General features: G+C 46.7%; 1 protein-coding gene across 6 annotated transcripts in view; it reads left to right on the forward strand.

The window, feature by feature from the left end:
* The first annotated feature begins 1,461 nt into the window (after positions 1–1,461).
* Positions 1,462–14,720, forward strand: part of PIGG (phosphatidylinositol glycan anchor biosynthesis class G) — a 39,418-nt gene continuing 26,159 nt past the window's right edge. For 2 of the 6 annotated variants that reach the window (XM_043905887.1, XM_043905886.1), the window contains exons 1-6: positions 1,462–1,754; positions 2,602–2,807; positions 9,788–9,997; positions 11,209–11,397; positions 12,592–12,733; positions 13,563–13,646. In XM_043905887.1, the coding sequence (XP_043761822.1) occupies positions 1,607–1,754; positions 2,602–2,807; positions 9,788–9,997; positions 11,209–11,397; positions 12,592–12,733; positions 13,563–13,646 (979 nt within the window). In that variant the 5' untranslated portion in view covers positions 1,462–1,606. Of the gene's footprint in view, positions 1,755–1,878; positions 2,076–2,601; positions 2,808–9,787; positions 9,998–11,208; positions 11,398–12,591; positions 12,734–13,562; positions 13,647–14,720 lie in introns of all 6 variants that reach the window. The other 4 variants (XM_043905889.1, XM_043905893.1, XM_043905890.1 and 1 more) reach the window with 3 other exon arrangements.

Consider the following 14,720-nt stretch of genomic DNA (forward strand, 5'->3'; position numbering starts at 1 on the left):
TCTCCCAGAAACCTTGATTCCAGCTTGTGCTTCATCCAGCCCGGCACTTCGCATGATGTACTCCGCATATAAGTTAAATAAACAGGCAACAATATACAGCCTTGATGTCCTCCTTTCCCGATATGGCATGATATAAAGATGACGGAGTAGAAAGACGTGAGCCCATCTCCTGGGAGAACTCCAAAATTGCAACTCACGGCTGAACCACCATTGACAGGAGAATGTTGGATCCCACCAAAAAAAAAGATACCCCACATCCAAGGGCAATGGAGAAGCCCCAACAAAACAATAGGAGGGGCAAAAGACACTTTCTCCTTGGAAGAAAAGCTATGACAAATCTAGACGTCATTGATGTCTCATTGAAAGTAGAGACATTACTTTGCCAACAAAGGTCCATCTAGTCAAAGCTATGGTATTTCCAGTAATCATGTATGAATGTGAGAGTTGGACTATAAAGAAAGCTGAGCACCAAAGAATTGATGCTTTTGAACTGTGGTGTTGAAGACTCTTGAGAGTCCCTTGGACTATAAGGAGATCAAATCAGTCAATCCTAAAGGAAATAAACTCTGAATATTCTTTGGAAGGACTGATCCTGAAGCTGAAGCTCCAATACTTTGGCCACCAGATGCTAAGAAATGACTCACTGGAAAAGTCCCTGATGCTGGGAAAGACTGAAGGCAGGAGGAGAAGAGGATGACAGAGGATGAGATGGTTGGATGGCATCACCGACTCAATGGACATGAGTTTAAGCAAGCTCTGGGAGTTGGTGATGGACAGGAAAGCCTGGCATGCTGCAGTCCATGGGGTCACAAAGACTCAGACATGACTGAGCGACTGAACTGAACTGCACTTTCCCAATTTGGAACCAGTTCATTGTTTCATGTCCGGTTCTAACTGTTGCTTCTTTACTTGCATACAGATTTCTCAGGAAGCAGGTAAGGTGGTCTGATAATCCCATCTCTTTAAGAATTTTCCACAGTTTGTTTCCTCCACACAGTCAAAGGCTTTAGCGTAGTCAGTGAAGCAGATGTTTTCCCTTGCTTTTTCTATGATCCAACGGGTGTTAGCAATGTTATCTATGGTTCCTCTGCCTTCTCCAAATCCAGCTTGTACATCTGGAAATTCTCGGTTCACATACTGTTGAAGCCTAGCTTGAAGGATTTTTGAGCATTACCTTGCTAGCATGTGAAATGAGGGCAACTGTGCGGCAGTTTGAACATTCCTTGGCATAGCCCTTCTTGAATGAAAACTGACCTTTTCCAACGCTGTGGGCACTGCTGAGTTCTCCCCATTTGCTGGCACGCTGAGTGCAGCTCTTTCACAGCATCAACCTGGAGCGGCTCAAAGGGTATAAAACGGCCGAGGGGCGGGGCCTTATAGGCAGGTGCACCGGAAGTACAGTTGGAGCCCGGGGCCGCCTCTCCGGAAGCGGCTGACTCTTGATGCGTATTTCCGGCGCGACGGCGGACGCGGAAAGGACGCAGCTAGTCTGTCGGGTGCTACGGCTCCCGCCTACTAGGCGGCGGTGGAGGCGAGAGCCTTTCCTCCTAGGCGAGAAGTGACCCGGTGTCCGGGAATCCGGATCTCGGCGCGGAGGGTGGGCACGATGCGGCTGGGCTCCGGGACCTTCGCTGCCGGCTGCGTCGTGATCGAGGTGCTCGGCGTCGCGCTCTTCCTCCGGGGCTTCTTCCCGACTCCCGTCTTTTCCGGAGCGGAGCGGCAAGCAGAGTCCCCGGCGCCCGAACCCTCTGCTGGTACGACTGCGCCACCCTCCCCGCAGCGGTTCTGCTCCCGGCACTCCCGGGGGGTCTCTTCCATTCTGATCCCAACCTCCTAGGAGCCCCTTCCTGCCGCTCCAGCCTCCTTTTCTGTATCCAGCAACTTCGTGGCCAGCACCACTACCAGCCCCACTAAGATCTCCGCCCCTGATCACCGCAAAGGAAGCTCTCTGTACCCGTAGAAAGTAAGATTCTCCCCAGCTGTACTCATCCAGTGAGCCCCAGCCCCCTTCCCTGAGCAGATGTTTGGGCCACTCCCTGTTCCAGGCATCCTTTTTGCTCAGTAAGACACAGCAGGTAAGATTCCTGCGACCTCTCGTGTTTTCTTCTGTGGCATTCGTCCAGGGGCCCGTTTTTTCCAGTGAAGAGCTCCCTGCGTAGAACCCTCAATAATATATAATATACCCAGCAATAAATATTAGGTAAAAGAACTCGCGTTTTGGACCAAATCCACACAATACTAGCTGGTAACTATGGAAAGACAGTTTGTAAATGCTCGCTCATCCGTTTCCTGCAGCGCTGTTTTGTATCAAGCTCCCTGATATCCCATTGTAGGACTCGCAAGAAGGAACTCCCCAGTGTCAGTACACCCCACAATGCTAAGGATAGTTCTCTCCTTAATACGGGGGCCGCTGGGCTTACTTGTTACCCACCGTCTGACCCCAGCGTTGTTTCCCAAGAACAGGCCCTTTCCTTTGGGTCAGGATGTGTAGATGTGACAGAGTATGTGCTGGAGATGTAGGGAGAAACCAGATTATAAAGTTCCTGGATACTAAAAAAGAGTTTAAAATTCAATTTCCTTTTTCTTTTTCAAACACTTTAGGAGCCAGTTCCAACTGGACCGAGCTTCCACCACCTCTCTTCAGTAAAGTTGTTATTATGCTGATAGACGCCTTGAGAGATGATTTTGTGTTTGGGTCAAAGGGTGTGAAATTTATGCCCTACACAACTTATCTTGTGGAAAAGGGATCATCTCTCAGTTTTGTGGCTGAAGCAAAGCCACCAACAGTTACTATGCCTCGAATCAAGGTAAACAGTTTGACTTAATATATTATAGATCATGGTTGGGCTCTTTCATAGCTTTAGAAGAATGTTCTATTGTCTTTTACTTGGAGTCCCAGTTTTAGCTAAGTGGAAACTACTTTGGTGCTGTCTTCCTGGCTGGGGCAGTAGAATGCTGAAGAAGCCTTCCAGATAGACTGGAACTGAGACTCATGATTTATGCCCTCTGTCAGGTAGCCAGAGCTCATGCTTCATGGGAAGCATAAGGGATTTAGAGCCAGATCTTCTCAGCCAGTCTAATCCAGGAAATACCATCTTCTTTGCTATCCTGCTGTTTTTAATTATCAGTGAGTCAATTAGAATTCTGAGAGGAGCCTCTAGGGTTATCTAGTTCAACCTCTTGATTTTATGGATGAGGAAGCAAACTCAAATAAGTTAAATGACTCATCCAATATTTTAGTATATACAGTGACCAAATCAACAAGCTCTGTTCTCAGCAGATATATTTGTTTTTACTGTATAAACCACCTTCAGGTGTTCAGCCTAGTGGGCGAGACTTTACTCAAGAACTATGGAGAAAGAAAAGAGTAAAGCTTTATTGGCTCAAAAACTTTTTTTCTTAAAATACCATCTCTGCCTTCATGGAACTTTCAGTCTGTAATGAGAGGCCTAGCCTTTAAAGAAATGAACATATAAGTAAATGTGCAATTACAAAATGTGATTAATGCATAATCAAAAAGAACAGGGTGTGATGTTCAGTGCCAGCTAGGGGCTCAGTTTAGATTGGGGTGGTTCAGAAAAGCCTGTCTGAGGAAATTACATTCATGCTTGGATCTGAAGGATGAGTAAAGACGTGGGATCAGAAAAGGACAGGCACTTAAAAGTTTGTGAATATACTGCAGGCCAGTATGGTGTAGAAGTCTCTAGCTGAGCTTTACATCTGTGGATGATCATGTGACACCTTATTATTTGTTGAGAAGGAGTCACTTTTTGATTTAAAGCTTGGGGGCAGCATTAGTAAGAAATGACTCCTGGATGAGTAAAACAGTCTGGGGTTGAAGGGGTTAATGCTGCATCTTAATAAAAGACTCTTTTTCTTGAGTGTCCCACTCTCTCTGCCACTTTTGGATGTGGTTTGTCCTTCATTCAGCAGTATTTATTGAGCATCTGCTATGTATCGCATGCTGTTCTAGATAAGAGGGATTCAGTGAAGAACAAGACAACAACTATCCTATACTCATGAAGCTTACTTTCTAATTGAGGGGACAGAAAATATGTAAGTATACAAATAAATAGTCAGAACAGTTTCAGTAAGTGGTTAGTGCTATGGAGGAAATTGAGGAGGAGACCATGAAGAGAGTGATGGGCAGTGGCAGAGGCCCCCTGTAGTCAGGTTGCTCGGGAACAACTTCTCAGTGAGCTGAGTCATTCTGCTGAACAGTCCTGTGGAAGCTAGAAGAAAGGCATCCAGGCTCATGACCATCAGGATCACTGATTCTCTGTCTGTCCTATCAGCAGAAGTGTGGAAGGAACTCACTCCTCCGTCATTTTGATAGGAAAAGTGTTATTAGGAATCTGGGCAGTTTGTAAGAAAAAGCATGTGAGCATGCCTGCTCTAGGCTCTGTTCAGTCCTGCACACTGACCACTGTGGTCCTCCTGTCTCCAGTTTGTTTCATTTCACCAAACCAGTGTTTTGTGTTGGGTCCTTGTAGGTTCTTGCTCCTCATTCTTCACCAGTGAGGAACTGGTATACAGGAACTCCATCCTGGAGTTAGGATTTTACAGCTCTGGAATTTGATAGGATCAGGTAAGGCACACACTAAAAAGTGTGTCCCCTGTCCTGCTTCCACTTAGGGAAGGGACTTAGTTCATCTGGAGGTGCTGATACAATTGTCATGAAACACAGTTTTAAAATTTCAAGACTGATGTCTCTAGTAGCATGTTCAACTTGTATTCTGTGTTAAGATTATACAGTAAGTCAAAGTAAAAATAGATCAGTCGTGTCTGACTCTTTGTGACCCCATGGACCATACTGTTCCATGGAATTCTCTAGGCCAGAATACTGGAGTATGTAGCCTTTCTGTTCTCCAGGGGATCTTCCCAACCCAGGAATCAAACCAGGATCTCCTGCATTGCAGGCAGATTCTTTACCAACTGAGCTATCAGGGAAGCCAAGATTATACAGTAACTTCCTTCTAAAACATTGTAACTAATTTATGAATGCCTTTCCTTTTGGGGGAATTTATAGTTGTAATAATGAGCAGTTACCACTGGCTGCAGCATGCCGGTGGTGCAGGCACTGTTTTCTGCCCTCTGACCACAGCCCAAGGATGAGGCTCCATGATGTCGGTGCCACTCTCTTCATTTCCCAGGTGAGGAAGCGGGCTTGAAGTGGTAAAAATCTCACAGCTGATGTTAGAAGCCGAGCATAAGCCTGTGTTTGTCTGCTTCCAGAGCCTCTGCTGGTCACGTGGGTTCTACAGTAATATTGCAGAATGATGTGACCAGGTCAGATTCTCTTTCAGTATTCTCTGCAGAGCCCTCCTTAATTCTCAGAAGACAAGAAACTACTGTTCCCAAGACCACAGCAGCCGCAGGAAAGCCTCCAAGAAGCTAACAGACAGGCGCTCACAAGTCCCTAGGCTCTCAGCTATAACTTGGTTGCTGCCTGCATGTGTCCTGGGTTGAAGGGGATACCAGCTAGTCCCTGCCCTTCTTGAAAATGTCAGTGTGAACTCAAACTAGTGGGAGGAGGAGGGAAGTGTCTTATGAAAGCCCAGAGGAAGGAATGGACAGATTCGACCGCAAGTGGTGGAAGACATTGTAAACAAAACTCCACTGACGATAAATGAGGAAACTTATTTACAGTTAACACAGCAAACAAGATGTAAATCCCATAATATGTAAGGAGGATCTGATCAGAGGCAACAGTCTGGTGGCAACTGGACAAAGGATATAAAGAAATCCACATAGGAAGAAATTGAAATGGCCATAAGCACATGAAAAGATTCTTAACTCTACTAGTAATCAGAACAAAGGCAACTAAACAATCTGTCTAGCATACTGTAAACATTGAAAGGTTAATTATAGCACTCTTCACAAGAAATGAGGTGAACAGATCTCTTTACACTGTTCGTGTGACTGAATTAGACGCAGCCTGGACTACTCCCACCCTTGTCCAGTCTCCTGTGGTCTCAGCCTGTGAAACCTTGGACTGGAAAACCCTTGCCAGCACCTCTTTTCACCCAGAACCTGTCCGAACAGACAGGTCACTCTGCTCTGCTCCCGACAGCCCCCAGCGGCTCACACTCTGCCTCCTCCCTCAGGCCTCAGGGTGCGTGGTCCTGCCTTTGTTCTCTCTTCACCCTCGTCTAAACCCGTTTCCCCGTCCTCTGTCTTTTATCCAGCAGAGCACACATACCCCATGTGTGCCACCCCCTTCCATGGTGGGTTCTCACAGTTTGCTGTGTTTCACTCTGGAAAGCCCCACTTTGCCTCACCTAGACGACACTATGCCTTCACACCGGAGGTCCAACGGCACTTCCACACTGGAAGCTTTTTAAAAGCAGTGGTCATTAAATCAGTCTTGGATAAATATACTGTACATCCAAACTCTGGAGTACTGCAGCTGTTAAAAAAAAAAAAAGCTGAAATACCTGTATGCTTTCTGCTGAAAGAGGTTTGTGATGTTATTAAGTGAAAAAAGCAAGTTGTGGAATTATGTAGTTAACCATCTTGATAAAATGTGTACTTTATATATTTGTGATTATACACATACGGAACAAAAGGATGAAAAGATATTCATCCAAAGTAACTGGTTGCCTTTAGAGAGCAGATTTTTGGGGTGAAAAGATCAAGTTTTAAAACATAACCTCATTGAGATAGAATTTTCATATAGTACAGTATAATAATTTGATGAGATTTAACAGCTATATACATCTGTGTAACTCCCATCTCAACTCTGGGTTCTGATCCCCATCCCAGGAGTGGTGGCGGTTGTCACTGCTGTTTTGTTGGCTTGCTAAAGCTAGTTCTAGAGTCTGTTTCTCATGAGATCCTGAGATGTACACTCATTGAGGTCTTTGCTCTTGTTTGTTTTTTAAAGCTAGTCTTCCTGAGGGGCAGCCAGGTGAGCATGGCTGAGTGGTGACCCAGTGACTGGTCAGAGGTTGTGCTTAAACACACCTGTGATAATGGCCTCTGCCCTTTGCAAAAGCACCTGTGTATGGTTTGGGCCACACACTCATCTTCAGGTAGTTTATGCATCTCCCTAACTCTTACTGTCTGTCTGAGCAAGTCTCAAACAGCTGGAAGGAACAGATAGCTCTCTCTGTTATCCAAACAGTTCTCTCTGTTCTCTCCTGAGTGTGTGCTCACCCCCTGTATGCATGCAGCCTTCCAGATTCCAGGAATATGTGGGAGCTCACAGAGGTCTGCCGCAATCGTCCCATGCCCCAGACTTCATTTCTAAGTTTTCTGTTATGTCTTTCTACGAACTGCATTGAAGCCTCAGAGAGCTATGATGTTGGCCTTCCCTGTTTTCAGTTTGTCCCTGGCATGGGACTTTTCGATGGAGCGCCCAATTGGGTGGGTACCCTTCCTGGTACTCATGGCTGAGTGTGCGAGAGGGGAACTTGTTTTTTAAGTCACTAAGTCATGCCCGACTCTTTTCAACCCTGTGGACTGCAACACACCAGGCTCATCTGTCCTAGACTATCTCCCAGGGTTTGCTCAGATTCATGTCTGTTGAGTCAGTGATGCTATCTAACCATCTCATCCTCTGCTGCCCCCTTCTCCTTTTGCCTTCAATCTTTCCCAGCATCACAGTCTTTTCTAATGAGTTGGCTCTTTGCATCAGGTGGCCAAAGTATTGGCGCTTCAGCATCAGTCCCTCCAGCAAATATTCAGGGTTGATTTCCTTTAGGATTGACTGGTCTGATCTCCTTTCTGTCCAAGGGACTCTCAGACGTCTTCTCCAGCACCACAGTTCGAAAGCATCAATTCTTTGGCGCTCAGTCTTCTTTATGGTCCAATTCTCATATCCATACAGGACTAATGGGAAAACCACATCTCTGACTATATGGACATTTGTTGGCAAAATCACTGTCTGCGCTGATTTTGGAGCCCAAGAAAATAAAATCTGCCACCGTGTACAGTTTTTCCCCTTCTATTTGCCATAAAGTGATGGGACTGGATGTCATGATCTTAGTTTTTTTAATGTTGAATTTCAAGCCAGCTTTTTCACTCTCTTTCACCCTCATCAAGAGGCTCTTTAGTTCCTCTTCACTTTCTGCCATTAGAGTGATATCATCTGCATATCTGAGATTATTGATATTTCTCCTGGCAGTCTTGATTCCAGCTTGTGATTCATCCAGTCGGGCATTTCACATGATGTACTCTACATGGACGTTAAATAAGCAGGTGACAATATATGGCCTTGGCGTACTCCTTTCCCAATTTTGAACCAGTCCTGGTTTCTCAGGAGGCGAGTAAGGTCGTACTCGCATCTCTCATCTGTGGAATTTTCCACAGTTTGTTGTGATCCACAGAGTCCAAGTATTTTGTGTACTCAGTAAAGGAGAAGTAGATGGGTTTTTTTGTGTTTATTTTTGTTGGTTTGTTTGTTTTTGGAATTCCCTTGCTTTTCTCCATGATCCAGTGATTGTTGGCAATTTGATCTCTGGTTCCGCTGCCTTTTCTAAACCCAGCCTGTACATCTGGAAGTTCTCAGTTCATGTACTGCTGAAGGCTAGCTTGAAGGATTCTGAGTATAACCTTGCTAGCATGTGAAACGAACACAATTGTACAGTAGTTTGAACATTGTTTGGCATTGCCCTTCTTTGGGATTGGAATGAAAACTGACCCTTTCTAGTCCTATGGCCACTGCTGAGTTTTCCAAATTTGCAGGCATATTGAGTGCAGCACTTTAAAAACATCGTCTTTTAGGATTTTAAACAGCTCAGCTGGAATTCTGTGACCTCAGCCCATGATAAAACACCACAAGTACTCACAGCTCTTACTGGAATTTGAAAGTTCATTTTGAATAAGAACGTTTCAGTTTGTGTAAAGTCCTGTAGTGGTTGTTTTTGACAGTTTTATCCAGATTTATCATTGCTGTTGGGGGAGAGGATTTGCCAAGTTCCTCACTCTCCAAGTCCAAGATTAATTCATTTTTGTTAATTTGCTGATAGAGCGGTCTTGGCAGAATTGTTACACTATCACATTGTCCAGATTCCTATTTATTTTTATCACACAGGACCCTGGATGCCAGTGTTATGAGTTGCAAGCTCACTCCAGATCCCAGAGACCCATGACCCATTTAGACTCTGCTCAAGTACAGGGGTGGAGTGGAGGAGTGATTGACTTAATTCTATATCAGAAAGTTGTGAGGACATGTTATACCCACCCACTTTTTCAATAATTATGGTGGTGGCAGGGCGGGGTGGAGGGGGGCGGTTGGGGAACGTATCCTACCAGCATCCCTGGGCCAGTTTACTGTTGAGAATTCCTGAGAATTCTTGTTTAGAGGCTGCTTTCCTCCCTGGGTGAGTGGGAAGCTATTCTTTCTCAGGGGTGGACAATAGAATTGCTGGATTTTAGGGTCAGGAGTTTGCTTGTTGCATGAGGCAGATCTGAAGCTTAGGTGAGGACCAGTCAGTGGGTTTGGATATACAAAGTTCTTGCCACCCTTTGACGTTTGCTTCAGTTCTTAACATCCATTGCTGCCTTTTTGACCACAGCTATCATCTGGCTACCCCACAGCCGCCTCCTTTATTCTCTCATTAACTGAAATGTGGTCAGTTCTTCACTACTTAGTTTGCTGGTTTTGCCCAGAATCTGTGCCCTGCTTTGTCCTAATACTGACCCAGCCTTCAGTACTGGGGTCGCTTTAGCTTTATGCTTGCCTCCTTTAGTCATCAAGTCATTTCCGCCCCTGATCACCGCACGACACTTGGCCACCATGCGCACATTCCATGGCCTGACTCCTGAGTGCTCCCTCCTGCAGGCGCTGCTGACAGGGAGCCTCCCTGGCTTCATCGATGTCGTCAGGAACCTCAATTCTCCCACATTGCTGGAAGACAATGTGGTCACACGAGCCAAAGCTGCTGGGAAAAGAATCATCTTTTATGGAGATGAAACATGGGTGAAATTATTCCCGAAGCATTTTGTGGAATACGACGGAACAACCTCTTTTTTTGTATCAGATTATACAGAGGTCAGTTTTTAAGAAAAATATATCCTATGAGACAGCCTGGTACCCTGTTCTTAGCAAGGGGCAACATTGCGTTTTATGTGACTTCTATTAGTACATTAAGAATAGTATGGAGAGATTGAAAAACTTGTTCCTTCCCATGATCAGCTCCAAGCCAGAAACATAAACCCAGACACAGGTGTGAGCTTAGTTCTCTGGCCCTTAAGCCCAGATAGACACCTGTTGATGGGACCAGCAGTCAGGAAGGGCTCGCCAGGAAGAGCCCCTCAGCCTGAGTTTTGACAGCGTCTGTGCATGGCAGAGCCCGAGGTCTCTGTGGTCTGCCAGGGATCCTGCCTCACGGCTGTTCTGCGAGGCTGGCAGCATGAGGGCAGACGTGTGCTGGGTGAGCCTGGTCCCAAGAGGCATCGGCCCTGTGGTGGGCGTGCAGCCTCCAAAGAGGAAGAGGGCATAATTGGACCCACAGTGAGAAAGCTGGCCCAGGGAGCAGAGGCACTGCAAGTCTGAGCTGGCGTTGGATGGGTCCGTTTGCTTGGCCTTTTGGAGTGTCTGCTTCACTGAAGGAGACCTGTATAGACACAACAATTACTGCCCTTCCTGTGTATGACCACTCAGAAATACTTCTCTTCATGGTAGATTCTTCAGTGGAAGGGAGAAGGGCCATCTGAGGAGTTAGGGCTCTCCAGGCTAATGGGTCTGTCAGGGGCTGTTTTACTGGGAACCACTGAGTGTGTGTCTCTTTCCTCCCTGAATAGTGTTCTTATAGGACACACAGATGCCCTCAGCTTCACTCCGCTGGTTCCTTGAACTCTGGGTACTGTTTTGTCTTACTCAACTGCCCTTAGCCCTTAGTTGCCTCATAACAACCTGGTACCTGTTGAACTTGGTCTTCTGGTCAGCTTTAGTTTATGCTCCAGTAGTGATCTTACAGAATTATTTTGTCAGAACAACCCTTGTGCATTTGAATTATAATATGTTCTCTTCATAACTTAGAGACATAAAAATATTAATGAAAGATTGATCTAATGCAAACATTTTTTAAGACAGTTTTTATTTTGGAGGTTTGTTTTGTTTTTGGTCTTTGCAAACTCCCACAAATCCAAGTACCTAAAAAAAACCCACTAGATTTGAAAATAACCATGTCACTTTTCGTTGAAGAGTGAACACCAGGGAAATTAGGGAAGCTATTGATATGTGCTTTTTTCCCTTTAAAGGTGGATAATAATGTTACAAGGCATTTGGATAAAGTACTAAAAAGGCAGGATTGGGATGTGTTAATCCTGCACTACCTCGGGCTGGACCACATCGGCCACATTTCTGGGCCCAACAGCCCCCTGATTGGGCACAAGCTCAGTGAGATGGACAGCATCCTGATGAAGATCCACACCTCACTGCTGTCAGAGGTGAGCATGTCAAGGTGCCAGTATTTCCTGGAGGAAATGCAGCTTCTAAAGTGAACTCGGCGGGGGGGGGGGGGGGGAGTGAACTCGGGTGACCTTGCGTGAGCTTCGTGCCCACCAGCACTCAGGCAACCTTCACCTACGGTAGCACATGCCGTGTGCTGGGCACTATACCCAGCGGCCCTGCCAAAGAGTGGCTTTTAGTATCTCCACCTGTTCATCCAGATAATTTCTCCTGAACACCTTCTCTGTCACTGTTCCTATACAGACAGTTGAGGAGCTTAGCCTCTAGCCAGGAGGGAAAACAGGGAGCATAATCAGTGAGTCAAAGGTATCCTGGACAGTAGTCGCTGCTACAGCAGAACATAGGGCAGGAAGAGTGTACATGTGAGAGAAAGGCCAAAATTTTAAGCTGCATGATCAGAGCAGTCTTTGAGGACATGTGAGTGGTGAGCAGAGGCTTGAAGGGGGTGGGAATGCCAGTAAGCCACGTATGAAGGTATGTTCCAGGCGAAGAAGCAGCACGGGCAATTCAGAGCCTATCAGGTCCATCCCAGGGGTAGTAGGAGCCACTGGCCAGAGCCCTAGGGGCAGAGGGCAGCTGTGTGTGACAGATAAGGAGACTGTCCTATGCTCTGTGACCTCCGTTTAATCCCATTTGTCTTACTTAAGACATTACTGTTGTTAGTTTTGGGGTTTTTTTGGCCCTGCGTGGCATCTTAGTTACCTGACCACGGATCATACCCAAGCCCCCTGCAGTGGAAGGGCAGAGTCCTAACCACTGGACTGCCAGAAAGTGAAAGTGAAAGTCGCTCAGTCATGTCCAACTCTTTGCGACCCCATGGACTATTCAGTCCACAGAATTCTCCAGGCCAGAATACTGGAGTGGGTAGCCTTTCCCTTCTCCAGGGGATCTTCCCAACCCAGGGATCGAACCCAGGTTTCCTGCATTGCAGGCAAATTCTTTACCAGCTGAGCCACCAGGGAAGCCCCTGGACTGCCAGTGAAGTCCCTATTTATGACATTACTTGACCTTGACCTTTTAATCTGACTGTAAGTTCATAGGTTAGAAAAAAAACTCATTTAGAAAGAGCTACTATTTACAAAGCAAAGCTGAAATCTGAAGTAGGTTTCTTAACAAGATCATGTGTTCTCCCTAGTCTGGGTACAATTGAAATGTTTCCCTTTGCCTCACAGGAGAGAGATACTCTGTTGCCCAGTCTGCTGGTTCTCTCTGGTGATCATGGCATGTCTGAAGCTGGAGGTCATGGAGCCTCTTCCATGGAGGAAGTAAACACTGCTCTGGTCTTAATTAGCTCTGCATTTGAAAGGAAACCTGGTGAGATTTAGATGTTTAACAGTTTAAACCTGTACTTTATTTCTTTGTTTTCTATACTTTGATTTTAATTTTAAAAACCATTTTTGGAAGCTGTGTACATTTGAAAAACCCTGAAAAATGAGAATGAAAATTAATGGGGCAAGGACCAGTCAGGATTTGGAATTTATGTTTCTTGTGTGGTATGAATGTCACTGCCTGATATCTAAACAATAAAAAGTGCCAGAGGCTTCGGGACATCTGAACTGCATGTATGAATTGAGAGAAACATAAGAAATTAAACTTAAGAAAAAGAATCTATTATTTGAGACGATCTTGAATAGATAGCAATGTCAGCTCGAGTCATAGGCCAGTCAAGAGTAGGACTATCTGAGAGCCTATCGTCAGCACTGAGACACACCTCAGCTGTCCAGCCCAGGCACACCGGGCCCCTCATTCAGCACAGGCCTGCGCGAGACCCCTGCCACCTCCCTTTAGGACACGCAGGCCGTCAGCTTACAGCTGTTTGCACGCTGGACTCTCTGATACTTTTCAGTACCGTTGGCTCTGCTGACCCCTGGTCCTGGGACTATCCACCTGTTTGGGTCCCCTCCACCTCTCGCTCTGCTGTCCAGTCCTCTTGGCCGGCTCAGCAACCTTGCCCTAGCCTTTTTTTCTGGACTGCCTCAGTTTGATTCTGCATTTACTCCTGAGATGATCGCATGCTCTTCCATGGTTTTAAATGCCATGAATGGGCTCACACCTGTTGGATTTATCCTCCAGCTGTGCCTCTTTCTCAACCGCCAAACTGTCAGCCCCACTGCCTACTGACGTCCTCTTGGATCACCCACAGGTAGAGCAAATGAGACAACGACACCTGCAGTCGGCCCTCCCTGTATCCCTGTCAACAGATGGTGCCATTCACACAGTTCTTCAGGTTGGAAACCTGGGCATCTCCCTGCTCCTCACTTGTGCCAGACTGTCCCAGGCTCCCATACATACCACCTTTCAGAAGCTGAACCTCGGATAAAGTGAAAACTCCACGTGAGGCTTCTTGCCTCCCTCACGGCCTTGTCTGGAGGCACATCCCCATTGCTCATCATATCCCGGCCTCTCCAACACGTCCTCCAGGTGTTAAGCTCTTCCTCACATGCCCTGACCCGTCCTCCTCAGCCCCTCAGCCTGCTCATACGCTCATCCTTGGTCTCACCTTTCCTATGGTCATCTCTCACACCCCTCTTCCACTCCACCATCGTCCTTATCATGGTTTATAACCACAGAATGAACTGTGTGATTCATGTACATCTGTCTTCTCACTGGGTGCTAGAATGGGGCAGGGCCAGGTCTGTTTTATGCATCACTGTATGCCTTGGGCCTCAGCATTGCCTGGTGTTTAATGGGTACTGAAAATATTGAATGAATGAATCTTCTGCTTGAGCAGGGACTGGCTGGGGAAGAAGCTCCACCTGTTTCCTTTTGTCTTTTTACAGCACTGCCTCCTCTTAGATGTCTCACTCCAAAGGCATCAGGTATTGGGTCTTGTAACCTGAGCCTTTACTGAGTGCCCAGCTGGAGCCTGCCTTCCAGTGAGAGTGCACAGTACCCACCAGAGCACTGGCCTCCGACACATGCACACCCAGAGCAGGGTCCCGTGGGGCTCATCTGCCTCAGGGAGAGCCCCGGGCCGGATGCACCCTCTCCATCCGTCTGTCCACCCACCCCGCAGAGGACACTGAGCACCCGCAGTCAGCTGGGCGCTGTGCTGGCACTGCAGACAGGGAGCTTGTAGTCTGGAAGAGCAGGGACAGCTGGGCTGGCCTGTTGCCATTAATATTATAGGGACCTTAGGGTGATTTTTAACTTAACTGCTGATGTTTCATGGCTCAGGTGGGCATATAAGGATATCCTCCCTGGGAGGCCTGACACGTCTTTAGGAAGGGCCAGGGCGGCTGTGCCTAGGGACTGACTGCATGGGCTGCTCACAGTAAGCTCTTCCTTGTTTTGTTGACTT

This window comes from Cervus elaphus, chromosome 6, assembly GCF_910594005.1.
Source record: "Cervus elaphus chromosome 6, mCerEla1.1, whole genome shotgun sequence".
NCBI lineage: Eukaryota > Metazoa > Chordata > Mammalia > Artiodactyla > Cervidae > Cervus > Cervus elaphus.